This window comes from Gracilinanus agilis, chromosome 2, assembly GCF_016433145.1.
Source record: "Gracilinanus agilis isolate LMUSP501 chromosome 2, AgileGrace, whole genome shotgun sequence".
NCBI classification, from domain to species: Eukaryota; Metazoa; Chordata; class Mammalia; order Didelphimorphia; family Didelphidae; genus Gracilinanus; species Gracilinanus agilis.
The window spans coordinates 401,201,010-401,219,275 of record NC_058131.1 but is presented as its reverse complement, the minus strand read 5'-3'; the positions used below and the strand labels follow the sequence as shown (position 1 = coordinate 401,219,275).

The 18,266-nt window shown below is 42.9% G+C and overlaps 1 protein-coding gene across 1 annotated transcript; it reads left to right on the top strand.

Moving 5' to 3' along the window:
* Positions 1 to 382: 382 nt before the first annotated feature.
* Positions 383 to 12,772, top strand: DELE1 (DAP3 binding cell death enhancer 1). Its single transcript, XM_044661822.1, has 13 exons — positions 383 to 738; positions 1,528 to 1,642; positions 1,779 to 1,896; positions 4,348 to 4,492; positions 6,115 to 6,276; positions 6,517 to 6,590; positions 6,716 to 6,812; positions 7,848 to 7,990; positions 8,188 to 8,343; positions 8,428 to 8,520; positions 10,769 to 10,928; positions 11,935 to 12,174; positions 12,463 to 12,772. The coding sequence occupies exons 1-12, from the start codon at positions 708 to 710 to the stop codon at positions 12,171 to 12,173; spliced, it is 1,533 nt and encodes a 510-aa protein (XP_044517757.1). The 5' UTR covers positions 383 to 707; the 3' UTR covers position 12,174; positions 12,463 to 12,772.
* Positions 12,773 to 18,266: the final 5,494 nt, after the last annotated feature.

Below are 18,266 nucleotides of genomic sequence, written 5' to 3'. Positions count from 1 at the left end.
GGAGAGATCAGTTACAGCTTTTGGGGGGACAGGGTTGAAGGGAGGCTCCTTTCTATTGACCTCACAAAACAAGGAAAGTTTCCTCTAGGAGATGGCATTCGAATCTGGCTTAAAAAGATAGGTAGGAATTCAGGAGGCAAAGAAAGTATGGCAGGAAAGTATCTCTAATAATTCTTCTCCCTCCCCAAACCATAGAGTGATAGCTAGAGACTCTTGATATTGCTCAAGTCACTTCTTTTGGCGCCTGCTTCCTCCATTACGTCAAACTGCAGGTGCCGTGACCACGCCCCCGCCACGCCCCTCAGTCCGGCTAGCCGGTAGGCGGGCCGCTATGGCCCATCAGATCTAGGCTAGTCTTATTCGTTCCACGGCCTCTCAAAGATGTCGTTAATACTTTCTCCAGTCTCTTCCGACACTATTCCTCACTTCGAGAGTCCCGGAGATGGAAAAAGAATGATACCTAGAGAACGAAACTAAGGCTAAGGCCTTCTCGTGCTTGCCTTAAGTCACCTCCAAAACAGACACCCTTCCACCCCTTCCCTTCCTCTCTATGGAGTTTTTCCTTCCGGTTGGGTTCCGCTTTCTGATTAGCCAGTGGAGCTACTTCCGCCTGTCCTCCCTCCCTCCCTCGCCGGCGCCGCGATTATGCATCTTTTTCTGCCTGTAAACGAAGTTCTCTACGTGCTGCTTTTTGTGACCGTGACAACATGTGGCGACTCCCAGGGATGCTGGGCCGAGGTGAGGGGTTTCCGATTTCATCTCCGTCCTGTTGCAGAGCCCTAACAACAGTAGTCGGAATTAGAGTGGAAAACGTGGCGAAAGGCCGGAGGGACACCCCCCCCCCTTTAATGGAACGGACGGGTCCAGCGTTAGGGGCGGGACCAATCCGGGAGTGGGGCCGGGCCTTGAGGAGAACTGAAGTGAGAGCCACGTGTGTGGAGTTAAACCGAATTGTATTTTAACTTTATGACCTTGGGCAAATCACTTGACCTTTTTTCTGGCTCGGTTTCCTCTTATATAAAATGGGCATAATACTTACACTGTCTGCCTCAAAAGGCCATTGTGTAAAATGGATTTTGTAAACTTTAAATACACTAATGTGTTTATTATTATTAAGCATAGTTAATCAGGCGATTGAATGAGATGATAGTTGCAAAACCCCTAACATAGTGCCTTGCATTCTATTTCCATAATGAATGGGAAGCTCTCAAGAATTAAATTTTGATTTTACAATTTAGTGGTCTTAAGCAATCAAACTACGGCATAGAAAGAATACTTTATATAGTTAGATGAAATAATAACCAAATTAGTGCTTATTCCTTTCCCCCTTATCAAATAGAAAAAGCAATAGAAGAAGAGTCCGGAGTCAAGGGCAGGATCTTTGTGTCAAGGAAGACAAGACTGAGGGAGACAAGGTCTAGGAACAAAAGCCAGTGTTTCAAGGGGAGATCATTGGGTCCTAGGGATATGGATCACTTTTCCCAGATGTCTTTAGGATATCCCTGACTGTCCATATCTCCCTCTTAGCTCTACAGCACCTGCCTAGGCACAGTCTTCGTGGTGTGATTCCTGGGGCTCCTAGCCAGGATGAATCTCGAGTCACTTGGTCACCACAGACCATCCATGTGCCCAACTATAAAAGGTAAATATAAGAGCTGCCCCCAAGGAAGTTACCACATACTGCCTCCCATCTTTCCCTACTACCCATCTTCCCCAACCCTTTCACTAGATCCCTAAGACCACATTTAACAGACTGGTTTCTTTTGATTTATGTTTAGGTATGAGTCCCATACCCTGGGTGTGGGCAATGGCCCAAAGTACCAGGGTTGGAAAAATGCCTTCAAGTGGATCTCAAGTCGCATGTCCTGTCACAGAATGTGGGATGCTATCTCATGGGTATGCCTTCCCTATATCTGTCCATAGTATATCTAGGTTTGAAGTTTTAAAATATAGCCAAGAGATGAAGTTATGAGGTCATTATCAATATAATTAAACAAGTAATTTATCATTTGGATCAAATGAGAAAATGTATATAAAGTATTTTTCAAAATAAAGTACTTTATAATATAAGTAGTTATTATTAGATTAAGTGTAGATAACCCTTGGGGGTGTTGATCAGCACTCTGAGAAAGTTGTTAAAGTGACTCCTCAATTTCACCTTATAAATCAATTTACTTTTATTCTTCCTTTGTTTTAATTCTTTTTACTTTTTCATCTTCCTCTTTTCTTTTTCCTTCATTTTTTTTCATAGACCTGCCAGTGATCTCAGTGAGCTTTTGTCAACCCTGTTTACCTTAAAAAAAAAAAAAAAAACCACTAAATATTGCTCTCTAGAGATTTCATGTGCATCAAATCCTCCTTTTCCTTAGCAGTTGTTACCCAACAACTAACAAGTATCCCTAACACTCCTATTTGTTACTGTGAAGTGCCTGACACTAAATTGGCACTTAATACTTGCAGATTGATTGGCTTAGGTGCTAGACTTGAACTAAGAAGTCTAAAAAAGCCTGTCTCCAAAGAACCTAGAGTTTAGTTTGGGAAACATAAAAAATGATAACTAGTAATACAGGGTAGTATATGCTGAGTAGTAGAAACAAGTACTATGAGAAAAAGTATACTTTTTTGCCTGACAAAATTTCCACTGCCAGATCAAGAAAATGTTAAAGGCAATGACTCTGGTCTCCCTTGTAATCTGACAGTGCCTACTACAAACTCCAGGACTGGTAGGTCCTTAATAAACATTTATTAAGGGCAACTAGGTGGCTTAATGACTAGAGAACCAGACCTGGAGATGGAAAATCCTAGGTTCAGATCTGGCCTCAGATACTTTCTAGCTGTGTGACCCTAGGCAACTCATTTAGCTCCAATTGCCTAGCTCTCACCACTCCCCTGCTTTGGTATTGATTCTGAGACAGAAGGTAAGGGTCTTAAAAAATAATAAACATTTATTGATGCCTAATGAAACAAAAAGGTTGTTTGACTAGAGTCACTGTCCACTAGGGTCTATTTGTCAGCAATGAGGAATGAATTAGGCATATCTGCAGAAAAGACATCCTTCAGCAAGAGGACAGACAAATATCTGGTTCCAAAGGCAGTAACAGAGAGTAAAAGCATGTCCCATGATGTTTGGGCCTAATCTTAAGCCAAGACATATTCTTTCCCTATCTATCCACCTCACAATCTACCTTCCCCAACCAAAGTCTTAGTGTTACACAAGAGGTTATGCAATTCAAATCTTTATCCCTGCTCTGGGATATGCATTATCCTATGTCAGGGATTCTTAACTTGGAGTCTAACAATAAATTTCAAGGTTTCATAAACTTGTGTGGGGAAATAAAAATAAATGTTTATTTCCACTCACCTCTAGCTGAATTTTAGCATTTCCTTCAGTTATGGACATAGGCACGAGCAACTAGGTGACTCCATGGATGTAGTGCCAGGCTTGGAGTCAGGAGGACATGGGTTCAAATGTGGCTTCAGACCATTCCTAGCTGTGTGACCCTGGGCAAGTTATTTAACCTCAGTTGCGACCTTACTGCTCTTCAGCCTTGGAACCATTACTTAGGAATCCATTCTAAGACAAAATATAAAGGTTTAAAAAAATTATGAATGTTCGGAATAAATATTATTCTGAGAAGGACTCCATAGACTTCACCAAATTGCCAAGAGTTCAATGACACAAGACAAGATTAAGAAGCTCTTTCCTAGATACTAGAGATGTTGCCATTATTTTCGAAATCCAAACCCCATCCCACCTACATCAGTTCCATTTCCTAAAACATCCCCATGGACTAGATTTATTTGCAACAGCATCTCCTCCATCCTGGAGTCCATTCCTCTCTAGAAAGTGGGAGCCCCAGGAGCTCATGGGTACCATCTAATTCACACAGTCTCCCTTTGAGGAATAATTTGGATTGAAAAGATTATCTTTTTTTTTTTTTTAAACTAGTTAAGCAAGGTTAGTACTATGCTCAGGGTTACACAGCAAACCAGTATTAATTGGCATTGTGAAACCCTAATATAAGCTCCACACTGTTCACTAATCTAAGTAATCAAAGATAGGACTCTTATGTGTAAGTCAGCAAGGAGAATGTTTTGACCTTTAAGAGACATGGGTAGCCTTGTCATTTCCCTACATTTTCAAAATATTGTCTCTGGTTATTGAGTCACATGTGCCATGTAAAGATATTTGTGAAGAAGTCATCCTCCCAAGTTGAGTGAAGTGAGGGTTGTCCTAAAAGGAAATCATGATCTGTCATAGTAACCGAAATTACAGAGGGGTCAATTCATTCCTCTTCTTGCTCATATCCAGTTCAGTTTCTAATAATTATTTTTTTCCTTCTTAAGGGAACCCTGACTGTTCTGGCCCTGCAGTTGGCCAGGCAAATTCAATTTCAAGCATCCTTACCTGGTTTCCAGAGACAAGAACAATGCTCTTGGCAAAGCTACCTGGACCAGATCCGTGCCTCCCCTTTGCGGTGCCAAGACTTATGTAAGTTATCTCTTGGACATGCAGGAGAAATGGTTCTGGAGTTCCTCTTGGCAAGGATATAGCTATGGGACACACCCCAGGAAAAGAGCCATCAGCTCTTCCTCATTAGGGGGTCAGAAATGAGGTCAGAGGAAAGTGAATGTGGTAAAGTTATATCCACCCAGGGCGTAGGACACTTCCACCCTTGAAAGCTCTTCTATCCCACTCAGGAAAGATAGGGAACTGGGTAGAGATCCTGAAGGCCTCCTTTGTTTTGTCATTGTGATTTTAAAAGATTTCTTTATATTAAATTTTATTTTTTTTCTATCATCAAGCATTTTTCCCCTATCTCCCACCTTTCCTCACCAAAAAAACAAACAGCCCTCTCATAACATAGACATAGTCAAGCAAAACAGATTCCCACATTGGCCACATCCAGAATTGTATCTCACTTTGCTTTTTAGCCTGTAACCTCTTTGTCATTCTAAATCACTGGTCTTCTGGAATCTCAGGAGAAAATTGTACTAATTATGGTTCTTATGTCTTTTTAAATTGTTTTTACAATGTTAATGTTATAATATACCTGGCCTCCTTTGGAAAATAGCTTCCCACCAACACCCAGGGCTTCCTAATTTTTTGCCTTTTTTTAATGGCACATTTATAATGCTTTCCTAGTACTTCCTATCTCTGGCCTCTTCACCATCTCTTCCTAAGCCAGAAATAGGAAGTACCGGGAGAGCCTAGGTATCACATGTGAATGTGAAACCCTCTATCCCCTTTATAATTATAATAGTATTAGCCTTTATGATTATTTTTATAACAGAATCATTAGTTTTGAGTTAACAGTCAAATAATATAGTTAGCTTTATAAATTATAAACATTAGCTAAGAAAAATATTGTTTAGGATGGTATTAAATCTTGCTGACAGGCACTTTGACCTTAAGCCTGTGTAACCCAAATGTTCCTACCAAGCCCACCACACCCTGCTGCTAGGACAGTCAGTCAGAAGGTGGAGGACTGCTTTTAGGTGCCTGACATAAGGCATTCAGTAAGAAGTATAGGATACCCATCTATTAGGTGTGGTGGCTTAGGTCAGTCATCGACAGGTGCCGCCTTTAGGTCAGAGTACAGGAGATGACTGACTCCTGACAGGGATAAGAATTGTCAGCAAATATCAGACCCTGTCCCCTTATTGCAGAGACCTTGCAAAGGTAAGGCCTAATAATAGATATTAGTTACCACCAATAGTGATGTCATTAATTAAGACCCACCCATGTGGAATATTTATGTTCATTCTATTTTCATTTTAACTGTGTGTTCTGTCTTTAATCAACTTTCTGGACATAAAAGAGGCCATCTCCTAAGGCTCGGGGTCTTTGGTCTTGGCCAGAGTCCAACTTTATTGTGAGGCAGGCCCTCTCTCAATAAATCTTTTTTTTTTTTTTTTTTTTTTGGCTTGGAGACTTTGTTTTACTTTTTGGCATCTCTGCTAATAGAATTTTCACCACACACAGAATCATCAGAATACAGGACTGAATTCTGCCCAAGCATCCTTGAAACACAATAAAAAGCTGTAGTTCAATCCCAGGCAGGACTTTATACACATTTTGTGTTTTACCACTTTTTTCCTGGCATTTTCTAGGGTTGAGGACAAATATTCTTCCTACAAATAATCCTCCAACTCCCTGCCCCACATGCCTTGAGGAAGCCTCAGGAAAGCAGAAAGGACCTGACCCTCAGTCTGAGAGCCTTGCTTCCCATAGCTCCAAGAGGACAACTAGACTCAGGGGTTCTTGTGAACCAGGTAATGAACTTGTCCCTTGGAGTCAGTCAGAGGAAGTCTGAAGTGTTGGGGAGAGTCTGCACTGGTGAATGTTTGCTGCCTTTGACATGACAGAGCACTGGGTGTCCCTTTGTAACTGCATGCTTCCTGGACTCTGGGTAAAAGGGTGGATCAGAGATTTTGATTACCAGGAGAGAAAGAGAGCTAGGAATTTGTTCCCTTTGCTATATAGCTGTGTGTGTCTGGTCTTTCTTCTCCCAGAACCTGTTGGCATTGCTTCCTTGGACGCTCCTGGAACAGGCCAGCATCACACCACCAGAGAGAGAGTGGTATTGGTGAGATGTCACCACTCAGAGGCTTATATTTATCCCCTGAGCAGGAAATTGGGGCATTCCCAGGGCCTGGGGAGGGATCTGTCCTAACTATTCAAAACTGACCATTCTGGCTATTTGTTACTCAGGAGGAGGAGAAAACAGAATCTCTTTCCTTAGAAGAAGCCATGTTGTCCTTGCAGCAGCAATTCCAGCTCAGTATTTCCATCGCCTTCAATTTCCTGGGTAACTGATTGCCGTCCTGGGATGAGGTAGGGGGATTAAAAAAGGGAAAAGACACAAAGGTAATTGAGTGGTTTTCTGGTATAGCAAAAATGTTGAAACTCTGGATAGGGGAGCCAGATTCCCTGGTATCCGTCATGAAAAGCAGGAACCATGGGATGGAACCATGTACATCCATACGCCAAAAGTACTCAGAGGCCCTGTGCCCATATCTAGAACAAGAGGGGGATATGTACCCACCCTTTCATCTAAAGTGCCTAAATTTGAGTCACAATCTCAGAACTTGTAGGAAATTAGGGAGTCATCCCATTGAATCAGTTAAATTATTAGAGAAGTGTTAAGATAAGAGGCTACCTCCTCCTTCCATCTTGTCCCCTTCTCCCAATTCCCTGCCCTGTGCCCAGAAGTAGTGGACTTTTATCAGTTCTGCCAAAAGAAATTAGAAGTAAGATGATGGCTAGAGTTAAATTGGTGGTTAAATTGAATTTGGCTTTTGCCTCATTGTCTGAATGATTTGAACAGAGGATAAGCTTTTCATCCTGTTCACAGTCATTTAGGTGTGTGTTGCATACCTACTGTTTGGCATTGTGAGGTGGTAATATATGATGGATCCCCTGACCTCGAGAAGCATACTATCTAATTATAAAAATTAAAATTAATATAAAATTCCCAATTACACATAATTGAATAGGGAAAACATAAATAACATGAAACTGGTATGTAAACTGTGGTAGACATTATATGACTAAAGTGCCACAAGCAGTGGTACAGACAGAAGAGACTAGGAATTCAGAGAAAGAAAAGATTACATTGGGGGATAATTGGAGAAGTTGGATTTTGAGCCAAGCCCCGATAATTGAAAGAAAAAATAAGAGCTTGCTATTTGGAATGAAATAAATGGCCTTTTCCTTCTCTGTTTTCTCTTATACTTCAATATCAAGAATAAGGAAGGTCCCTTTCATTGGCAATTTGTGCTCTGGGTCCTTGGGTTCTTTGGCAAATGTTGCAGCATCCTTTCTGACCTGTGGTCTCTTACAGGGAATGAAAATATGAGAAGTGGCGATTTTGAAACAGCATACTCTTACTTCCAGAAGGCTGCAGAGCAGGGCTATAGTAAAGCTCAATACAATGTGGGCCTGTGTCATGAGCATGGAAAAGGGACCCAGAAAGACCTCAGCAAGGTAAGTGAAACCTTCTGATTGATCCCTGCTAGGGTATTAAGAGGGATTAAAGCGGTATGGAAAAGTGTAATCTCACACTCTGGGGATCGGCCTGGCCCAGCAGAGAGTAAAGAATGGCCCGGGGAGAGTCTCTCACCCAGTAACAGGGGAGCCTTCCAGAGATAAAACTAGATGTGGTGCCTGTCCGTTTGTGCCAGGCAGTTTTTTATTACCAGCTTGCTGCCCAGAAGGGCCACCAAATGGCTCAGTACCGCTATGCCAGGTCCCTGCTAAGGGATGAAGCCCCAAGGGAAGCTGATAAGCAGAGAGCAGTGGCCATGCTGAAGCAAGCAGCTGATGCTGGCCTGAAAGAGGTGAGATGCCAGGCCAAAGGGGGAGGGATCCCATGGGGTGAGTATGGTGGGGACTGAGAGTCCCTTTTCTTGCTCTGCCCTTAGGCTCAAGCTTATCTGGGGGTGCTGTTTACCAAGGAACAGTTCCAGGATGAGCGGAAAGCTGTGAAGTACCTTTGGCTTGCAGCCAGTAGTGGGGTAAGCATGGAATGATACAGGAGCCTGCATCTCTAGAGGCCTATGGAATTCTGGGAGGGCAGGAATGGGAAGGGAAGGGGAGTAATAATTCAGTTTCTAAGCAGTAAGTAAGAGAATTGGCAGGCAGCGCCAGGCTTCAGTTATGGTCAGTGAATCAGCTTGTCCTATACTCTCCCTGTATCCAAGGGTGTTTCTCCCTTCATTTCTTGGTTAGTACCCAGGCAGCTTTGTTCTGCATTCTTGAGCAAGAGAACTTTTTTCTATTCCATTTGGTGGTGATATCTTGGCTTAGTGACCAGCATCTCCTTTTATTCCTGTCTTTGCTCTCAAAGAACCTCACAAACACTTCTCTGGGTTGAGATGGACCTGAATTTTCATGTGCTTGGCAAGTCTGTGGAGTCCCCCTGCCTACATAACTTAGGAGGGAGCCCCAGAAAAAAGGATTGACAGGGATCTGTTTGCCACTTTGACCAATCACAATGCAGTGACAGCCTCTCCCATACCCATAGCCCTGAGGCTAGAGCTCACCTAACAGGACCATTGCATTAGCCCAGGCATCTATTTATGATGGAACAGAATCTCAGGGTGCTTCATATAACTCAGAAGAGGTAGAAATACCTTTAAGAATGTGTGCAGGGGCAGCTAAGTGATTCATTGGACAGATAGAGAGCCAGGCTTAGAGATGGGAGGTCCTGAGTTCAAATTTGGGCTCAGACACTGCCTGGTGGTGTTGACCCTGGACAAGTTACTTAACCCGTTGCCTAGCCCTTACCTCTCTTCTCTCTTGGAAGTGATAATTCATATAAAAGGTAAGGGTTTAAAAGTGTGCAAAAACAAACCTCATGTATTTCTTGTGTGCCTAGAAGATAGAGTTGTGTTTTGTTTTTTTAAGTACATTGTGTTTTCATCTGGACTCATTAATTCATTGGTTAGGAAAGTTTTGATAAGTAAGCACTCTCTCCCCATGTCTTTGTGCAGCTGCCTTGTAACTTGGAGAACTGTCAAAGAGAATTGCCTAGGGCCAGTGGGAGGGCAAGTGCAATAGTATATTGGAAGCTTGATGGGCAAATTACCCCAGTTACACAGCTGGTTTAGGTTAGATGTTGGACTTGAACCCACACCTTCCTCCCATACTCCACACTGCTTTGTGTATACTTACAGCACATATAAAACAGACCCAGTTCCTGCCCCGAGTAGAGAAGAGGGACAGCTGGACAGTACAACGGATAGATTGCTGAACTTGGAGGCAAGAAGACTTAAATTCAAATCCTGCTTCATAATTAATTACTAGCCATATATCCCTGGACAAATCCTTTAACCTCACTCAGCCTCCATCTTGTCATCTATAAAATGAGGATAATATTAGCACCTACCTCCTAGTGTTGTTATGAGGATCAAATGAAATAGCCTGTCTAAAGTGCTTTGGAAGCCTTAAAATATTATATATTGCAGGGCCGCTAGGTGACTCAGTGGATAGAGAGCCAGGCCTGAAATTGGATGGCCCTGGGTTCAAATCTGGCCTCAGACACTTCTTAATTGTGTGACCTTGGGCAAGTCACTTAACCCCAATTACCTAGATCTTTCTGGCCTAGGAAAAAATATGCAGTATTAATTCTAGGACAGACCGTAAGGGGGTTTAAAAATGTTTTTAAGTACTGTATATTGCTAGTTATTATTTATTAATTAGAATTTTTTTCAAACATGAATTTTTCTAAAACTGGCCTCAGACAAAGTTGTAGGAATTTTAAGTTCCAGTATCCTTAGGCATAGCTCTTTACTCAGATTTCTTACCTATAAGTTATAGCACCTAGTACTCGGTGTTTGGCATATACTTACACAAGATTTTTAGAATTTCCCTCCTGATCTGTGTGTGTGTTTCAATTCATTCTTTATCATAATAAACATAGCTGGCTGACTTTCTTCCCGGATCTCCCATATTCAGGTTGGTGACTTTAGCCTTCATTGGCTTCTCTGTCCCTGCTGAGGGATGCTCTACAGCCCTTAGGTGTTCAGTACCTCTCTGGGCTCTCTCTCCTTTGGGGTTGGCTAGTTTTGAACTCAGATTCCCCTCGATAATCTCTTTTTGTGGTGATGGGTCATTGGCATGTGTAGAGGGGGTTGGTCCTGGGGCTTGGGTCTTACTTTTTACAATGTGGATGGAAATTGTTGGCTCCCAAACCCTTTGCTTTCTTCTGCTTTAACATGTCCTGTATCTACTATCTTGTGTGTGTGTATATGTCTTCTTTAGGATTCTCAGAGCAAGTACCACATGGGGATTTGCTATGAAAAGGGCTTTGGCGTCCAGAAGAACCTAGGGGAAGCCATGAGATATTACCAGCAATCAGCTGCTCTAGGGAATGAGCCAGCTCAGAGGAGACTGAGGGTGCTTTTCTCAACAGAGCTGGAAGGTACAGTTAACCCCAGCCCCTCCACATGTCTCACTCATAATTTCTTCAAGAACTTGAGGATTGAATCCAGCTCAGATCAGAACACATTTTCCCTTTCCTTAGAAACAAAGGTGGTGATGGAGAAGATAGTGACCACTGGTAGTTCCTTTTACTTATTTTTTTAAACCTTTACCTTCCGTCTTAGTATCGATTCTAAGACAAAAGAACAACAATCCGAATTAAGCAACTTGCCCAAAACCCAGGACCTCCCAACTCTAAATCTGTCTCTCAATCCACTATGCTTCCTAGCTGCCCCTTATTTCCTCCTTTATGTCATGTTTTTTACTATTTTGTTTTCTACCTCACACTTTGATAGTATTGTAGATTTTCCATATGTAGTCATAATTCACATGATCTCTATAGTGCCTACAAAGTATCCCATTTTTCACATTCCAGTCCATGGTGGGAAGGCCTGGTTGCTGTGTTAGGACTTGCTGTTGTACCCTGTATCTTCCTTCTTTGAGTGAGGCAAAATTATGGAGTTAGGAGTAGCACGTCTTTGATAAGGCATCTACCAAGTGTTGGGAGGATTTGGGTAGACTTGGTATGCTGGAGGAAGCCGATCTGTGTCGTGTTCTTTAAGGTCCTACACGTTAGGCTGCTGGATGTGGTGGCTAGAGCTCCAGACTGGAAGTCAGAAGAACCTAGTTTGAATCCTTACACGCTCGCTACTGGTATTTTCCTTGTACAATGTGATTACATCTTGCTGAACTTCAGTTTCTTCATCTGTAAAATTAGGCTATTGGATTCAGTGGCCTTGAAGGTCCCTTCTAGCCCCAAATCTCTGATGCCATGATCCTTTTTTGCAACTTCCTAGTCTTAGAAAGTTGCCTGTGGTACCAAGAGGTTACACAGACATTATGTATCAGAGGTGAGAGGGCCTGTCTTCTGTGCCACACCAACCCCAGAAAAACCAAACCAAATTCAAGTTCCTGCTTACTGAATGAGAATTCTTCTCTCTCTTTAGCTTTGGGGCATGATAACCCAGCACTTAAAGGTTTGAGGTCCTTCTCTAGCCCTTCTGTCTGTACTCTGGATACAGCCCTGAATGGGGCTGCCCACCTTCCCCATGCTTGGAGCACAGGAAACCTTGGACTTCTTGACAGAAATGATCGTCTGGGACCCAGCACTAGCACTTTTGGGGCAACAGAACCCTCAAGCCCACATCCTTTTGAGATGCATCTGGTAAAACTAGGATTTGGATAAGGTAAGAGTATAGTTATGGAGCAGCCTCAAAGAGGATAGGCCTTGGGGTGGTTTGAGGGGATAGCAACAAAAATATAAAATAGCCCTTTGCACTCTGGTGGGAAAATTGTTATCAAGGATAGCATTCTCTAATTTGGACTGGTTTGAAATTCACTGTAGAGAGTTGGGTGTGATTTCCACCAACTGTTTTCAGTGCTTAGCAAATTAAAATATATATGGTCCCTAAACAATAAGGATTCACTTCTTTGTAGCCTGATTTTTTTGTTTGTTTCTTTGTTTGGTTTGAAAGAGGATTTCCATTCAGAGCTATTCCCTGGACATATCTGTTTGGCCCCATGATGATCATTTCAGTCCCAAAGATGGAAGCTATAGGAATCCCTCACTGACACTGGACATGGCCTTGGACCCAAAGGGTTTGGTGCTGCTCAATCAGATTCTTCTGTGAAGACCTTGAAGAATCACTTTATTTTTCCATGGAAAATGGAGACTTGAGTGTGAGTTCTATAAATAAGAGCATGGTTTTTCATAGCCTCACTTGGGACATCATATAATATTAAGATCTCTTAATACTTAATAAAATATGCTGATTAAAACCAGAATTAGGTTTTCTTATCACTTTATCCCCTTTGAATGTGAATGGGGAGCTGAATATGGGGCCAGAAGAGAGAGGGCAGGCCAACCTTCATAGCTCAGATTCTTCTATTAGACAGTTTAAAGTCACCTGACTAGATCATTGTTCCAGAGCAGAATGCATCAAACCTTGTCCCACTGACTTTCTTATTCTTGTTAGTAGCCTAAATTAATGAATTTGCTAGTGACTTTTCTTCTTCATGATATTCATCTGTGTTTAATGAAACATTTAGGTAGGAATTGAGGAAGGATAGATGGATGGATGCCTGAACTGATTAATATCTAGGTAAAGAGAGAACATTTTGCAAGTTCTCCAGGAGTGTCAGGAAGAAGATGGGGATATATTGGCATAAAAATCCTTTCACATTCCCCTGGGTTGCTTTAAGGTCATTTGTCTCTCCATCCATGCATCCATTGAACTTTACCATAGACCTCTCTCAATAGCTCCTTCCCACTTCTAATGTCTCCCAGAGTTCCTTGTGGTTCCGGTAGCACCTCAGCTACCATCATGTCCTGCAGCACTCCTTATTCCCCAGCCATTTTTATAAGTGTTCTCACACATCAGGAAGATGAGAGCGGGCCATCATCACTAGACTCTTCTGCTCCCAGCCCCCGTGGCTGCATAGCAAAGATCATCTAGGCCATAATAATTGACATTTATATAGTACTTTAGGTTTGCAAAGAATGTTACCTACAGTTACCTCTTCTGATCTTCACTAGGTAGATACTACAGGATATTATATCCAGTTTGAAGAGACTTGGTGAGATTGAATGACTAGCTCACAATTACACAGCTAATAAATCTCCGAAACAGAAGATCCTTTCTGACTCCAAATCCAGTGTCCTTTTTGCAGCCCTCCACTGCCTTCATCCAGATGAATTTGGACAGCACAGACACACCAGAGATCTCTTAGCATTAAAGCCCCATTATCTGATGACTCATCACCCAACCTTTGAAAGGAAGGATAGGGCAGAGAAAGCCTTGTCAGCAGAGCCTGGGCTGGACTTTTGGGTGACTAAAGGCTTTTAGATCTAGGTTTCTGGCTGACTTAATTAGTCCCTTGTGCCTCAGCTTCCTTATAGGGGCATATATTTACCAAGTGCTCCCAGTGTGCCAGGCTAACTAAAAAATTTTAAAAATAAATCCTACCCAAGTCCTTATAATTGAACTTCCTTTGCCTTTCCAATTCCTTTGGAGTCTCTTTTTTTTTTTTTTTTTTTTTTAAGGAACCCAAGGCTGAATGACTGACCTCTTGCTATGCTCCAGCTATGTCCTGTGGTTCTAGTGCTCTTGCTCAGACCATTCTTTTTCCCCAAACTCTTACCTTCTGTCTTAGATCGATACTAAATATGAGTTGCAAGGCAGAAGAGTGGTAAGGGCTAGGCAACTGGATTTCAGTGACTAGCCCAGGGTCACACAACTAGGAAGTACCTGAGGTTAGATTTGAATCCAGGACCTCCTATTCCAGGTCTGATTATCCACTGAGCCATCTGGCTGCCCCTCCTCTATCCCTTCTAAGCTACATCTTTTTAGGTTGAAATTCTTCCTATCTTCTATCATGCATGTGATGCCTCCCATCTTGAAACACTTTTGTCTTTTTTTGTCATTTGTCACACTTGGCATTACAGTGAAATGTCTTCCCATTAGGCCTCAAGCTCCTTGAGAACAGAGAAATCAGTGTGAGGTTACACCTTCCATCTATCAATAAACATTTATTAAGCACCTGCCGCATGTTAGGCACTGTACTTAGTATTGGGTATAGCGTTGGGAACTTATCCTCAAATGGGGTGGGCAAGGAAGAAAAAGATGACAATGGCCGATGTTGGACAGCAGGAGGTGAGTAACAACAACAGTCCCTGTTGGTGGAACTGTGAATCAGTCTGGCCATTCTGGAAAACAGTTTGGAGTTTTATGAGAACACCAGCTCTGTGGCTCATTCATCACTGAATGCCTCTGAGTACCTGGCACTGGGCCTTGAACACAACCGGTGCTCAGTCAGTGTTTGCTGGATGAATGACCATTCCGTTAGTGGATAGAAGGTAGAAATGAGGTTAATCATGTACACATTGCTGGCAGGTTGGAATTTGGTCATGAGAATGACTGCCTACCAGTCTCTAAGCTGGCTGGCTCCAAGTGCCATCTATTGTGCTGCCTGTGCTCAAATATTGGTAAAATATTACCTAGGGCTTGCCCTTCTCAGGGAGAACAAATACCAGCTTGGTGGGAATCATACTGTTGTCCAAAATTTTAGCTCTGACATCGTTACCTTTCTGTGCCCAAAATCCAGCATGAACTTGAATCATCTTGTGCTGAAACACATTGTAGCCTACTCTTTCCCTGTACAGGGAAGAGGGTTAGTCTGGGAGATGTTTCCATTACCACAGGAGAGAGGTGGCTAGGGGGCATGGTGGGTAGAGCTCTGGATCCAAAGTCAGGAAGACCCGAGTTCAAACGTGGCCTCAGATACTAGCTATGCCACCTCTGCAAGTTACTTAACCTGTTTACCTCCATTTGTACAATTGTAAAATGGGGATAACAACAGCCCCTTCATCATGGGGTTGTGTGGATTCAAAGGAATAATATTTGTAAAAACCATTTCCCATAATGCCTGACATGTAATAGGCGCCATATAAATGCTTACTCTCTTCCCCCAGCTTGTATTATCAGAGAATGTCCCTCCACCCCCAGTTTTTAAAAGCTCAGCTCATCCAATCTGCTCACTGTGCTGCCTGGGCCCACAAGAGGTCATAGGCAGAGGCAGGCGGAGGCGGAGCATCATTCCGCCTCAGTGTCATTCCTCTACACCTTTTCACCCCCTCTTCCGCACACAGGAAGTCTATGAGGCTGAGCAGATAACATGAGCCAATGCCCACACCAGCCTGGGACCCCCTCCAGGTTAGCTTTGCTTCAGTTTAGTTTTCTCATCTGCCACACAGAAGCCAATTTTCAGATGCAAAGCATAGTTTTCTTTATTCCTTCTGACTGGGAGAATGGTTGTATCATTCTCAGAGCACAAATTCTGCACCTCTCCTGAGGAAGGACTTATCCCAAGAGCATGCTGCTAATGCACAGGCTGGTGAGCTGCCTGCATATTTCTAGGACAGTGATGAGTTGGGGTTTTGTTTGTTTGTTTTTTAAACCCTGACCTTCTGCCTGAGAATTGATCTAAGGTAGAAGAGTTCTAAGAGCTAGGCAAAACGGGTTAAGTGATTTGCCCAGGGTCACATAGCTAGGAAGTATCTGCGGTCAGATTTAAACCCAGGACCTCCCAACTCCATCCATTGTGTCACCCAGCTGCCCTGAACAATGATGAGTTTTAAGATTTGGCATTTCTTGGTTTTCTGTATTCTTTGTGTGTGTGTTTGGTAGAGGGGGCAACAAATCTGTGATCCCATTAAGATAGGGAAGCCTTAGAGATTTGTATAGGAGCACAGAGAGCAAGATTAACTGATTTGCCCAAGGTCATACAGCCAGTATAGTATTTGTCAGAGGCAGGATTTGAACCTAGGTCTTTCTGATACCCAGGACCAGCTTTTTGTACTTTGGTATATATAATGCTCCCTCTGTCTGTCTCTGTCTCTCTCTCTGGCTGTCACTCCATCTTTCTAACTTCCTGTCTCCCTTTGTTTCTGCCTCTCTCTGTCTCTGTCTCCCCATGTCTCTCTGTCTCTGTCTCCGTGTGTGTGTGTGTGCGCGCGCGCACGTGCATGCTTTTGTGCTCTCTCTCTTTCTCTTTCTGTCTCTCTCCTCTCCCCTTCTCTCTTTCTTCTTTCTTTAGTTCAATACAGATAATCTGTAAACATTTATTAAGCACCTATTATATTTCAGACACTGCTAAGCACTGGGAATACAGAAAGAAAAAAGACAACCCCTGCCCTCAAGAAGCTTACAGTCTAATGAAAGAGCCAACATGCAAACAAACATATGCAAAGCAAACTGTATCCAGGATAAATAGGAAATCATGGTCAGAGGGAAAGCACTAGAACTGAGAAGGGTTGGAAAAGGCTTCTAGGAAAAAATGAGATTGTAGTCAGGATCCAAAGGAAGCCAGGGAGGTCAGTGGTCAGAATAGAGGAGGAGACTTGAAGATATGGGGCCAGCCAGAGAATACACTTGAATTTGAGGGATGGAGCATCTTGTTCCTGGAATAGTCAGGAGGCCAATGTCACTAGGTCAGAAAGTATGGATCTGAAAGACTGGAAAGGTAGGAGGGGCTAGGTTGTCAGGGGCTTTGAATGCCAAACAGAGCATTTTGCATTTGATCCTGGAGTTAAGAGGAAGCTACTGGAGTTTATTGAGGCACAGGGTGGCATGATAAGACTTGTGCTTTAGAAAAATAACTAGTGATATAACCCAGTAGAATTGCTTGTTAACTCTGAGAGTGAAGAGGGGAGGGATAAAACATGAATCATGTAACCATGGGAAAAATTTTTTAAATAAAACGATTAAAAAAAGAAAGAAAAATAACTAGTGGCTATATGGAGGGTGAAGTGGAGTGGAGACCCAGTGGCAAATAGTCCAGGTATAAGGAGATGAGGACCTGCACTAAAGTGGTGGCAATGCTGAGGAGAGATGGGGATGTAGTTGGGAGATGTTGCAAAGGTAACATTAGCATGTCTTGGCAGAGGGATGAGAGGAAGGAATCCAGGACGACTCCTAGGTCTGGGAGGGTGATGTTTCCCTCTACAGTGAGAGCTGAGGGGTGGGATGAGGACTTGAGGGGGAGAACTGAGCCCTCTCTGGATATACTGAGTTTAAGACGTCTGCTTCTGCTTCAAGATGTCTGAAAGTTGGAAATATGAGATGGGGAGGTGGAGAGGATTTGGGGCAAGACAGGTAGATTTGGGGTCATCCACACAGAGATGCTCATGAAATTCATGGGAGCTGATGAGATCACCAAGTGAAGTAGTATGTAGGGAGAAGAGAGGCCCAGGATAGAACCTGGAGGGACACCCTCCAGGTCCCTGGAGGGGATGATATGGGGGAGGACAACTCCAACAAAGGAGTGGTCAAATAGGACAAGAACCAGGAGAGAGTGGTATCCTGAAAACCTGGAGAGAAAAGAATATCAAGGAGGAGAGAATGATAAACAGGGTCAGAGAGCTACAGAGAGATCAAGAAAAATGAGGCCAGAGAAAAGATGAAGGTTGGGCTTTTCAAAGGTAGCTTTGCTGGGGAACCATTTCTTTGACAGATTTCCTCCTCTCAAGAGGGATTTCATGGTGTTCTCTAGGGACTGAAGTGAGTTAGATTTTGGAAAACTGGACAAAGATTAAAGCCCAACGTATGAGAAAAGATGGCTTGCTCATGCACCCAAATGTTCTGGACTGTGAAAATAAAGTGTCATCAGGGGCCAATTCTTTGCCTACTCCTGGACCTCTTGACTTGCTCCAATCTAAATTAAACTCATCTTCAGCATATTAAATCTCAGCCTCAGCTTCTGATAAGATAGTTCACAGATC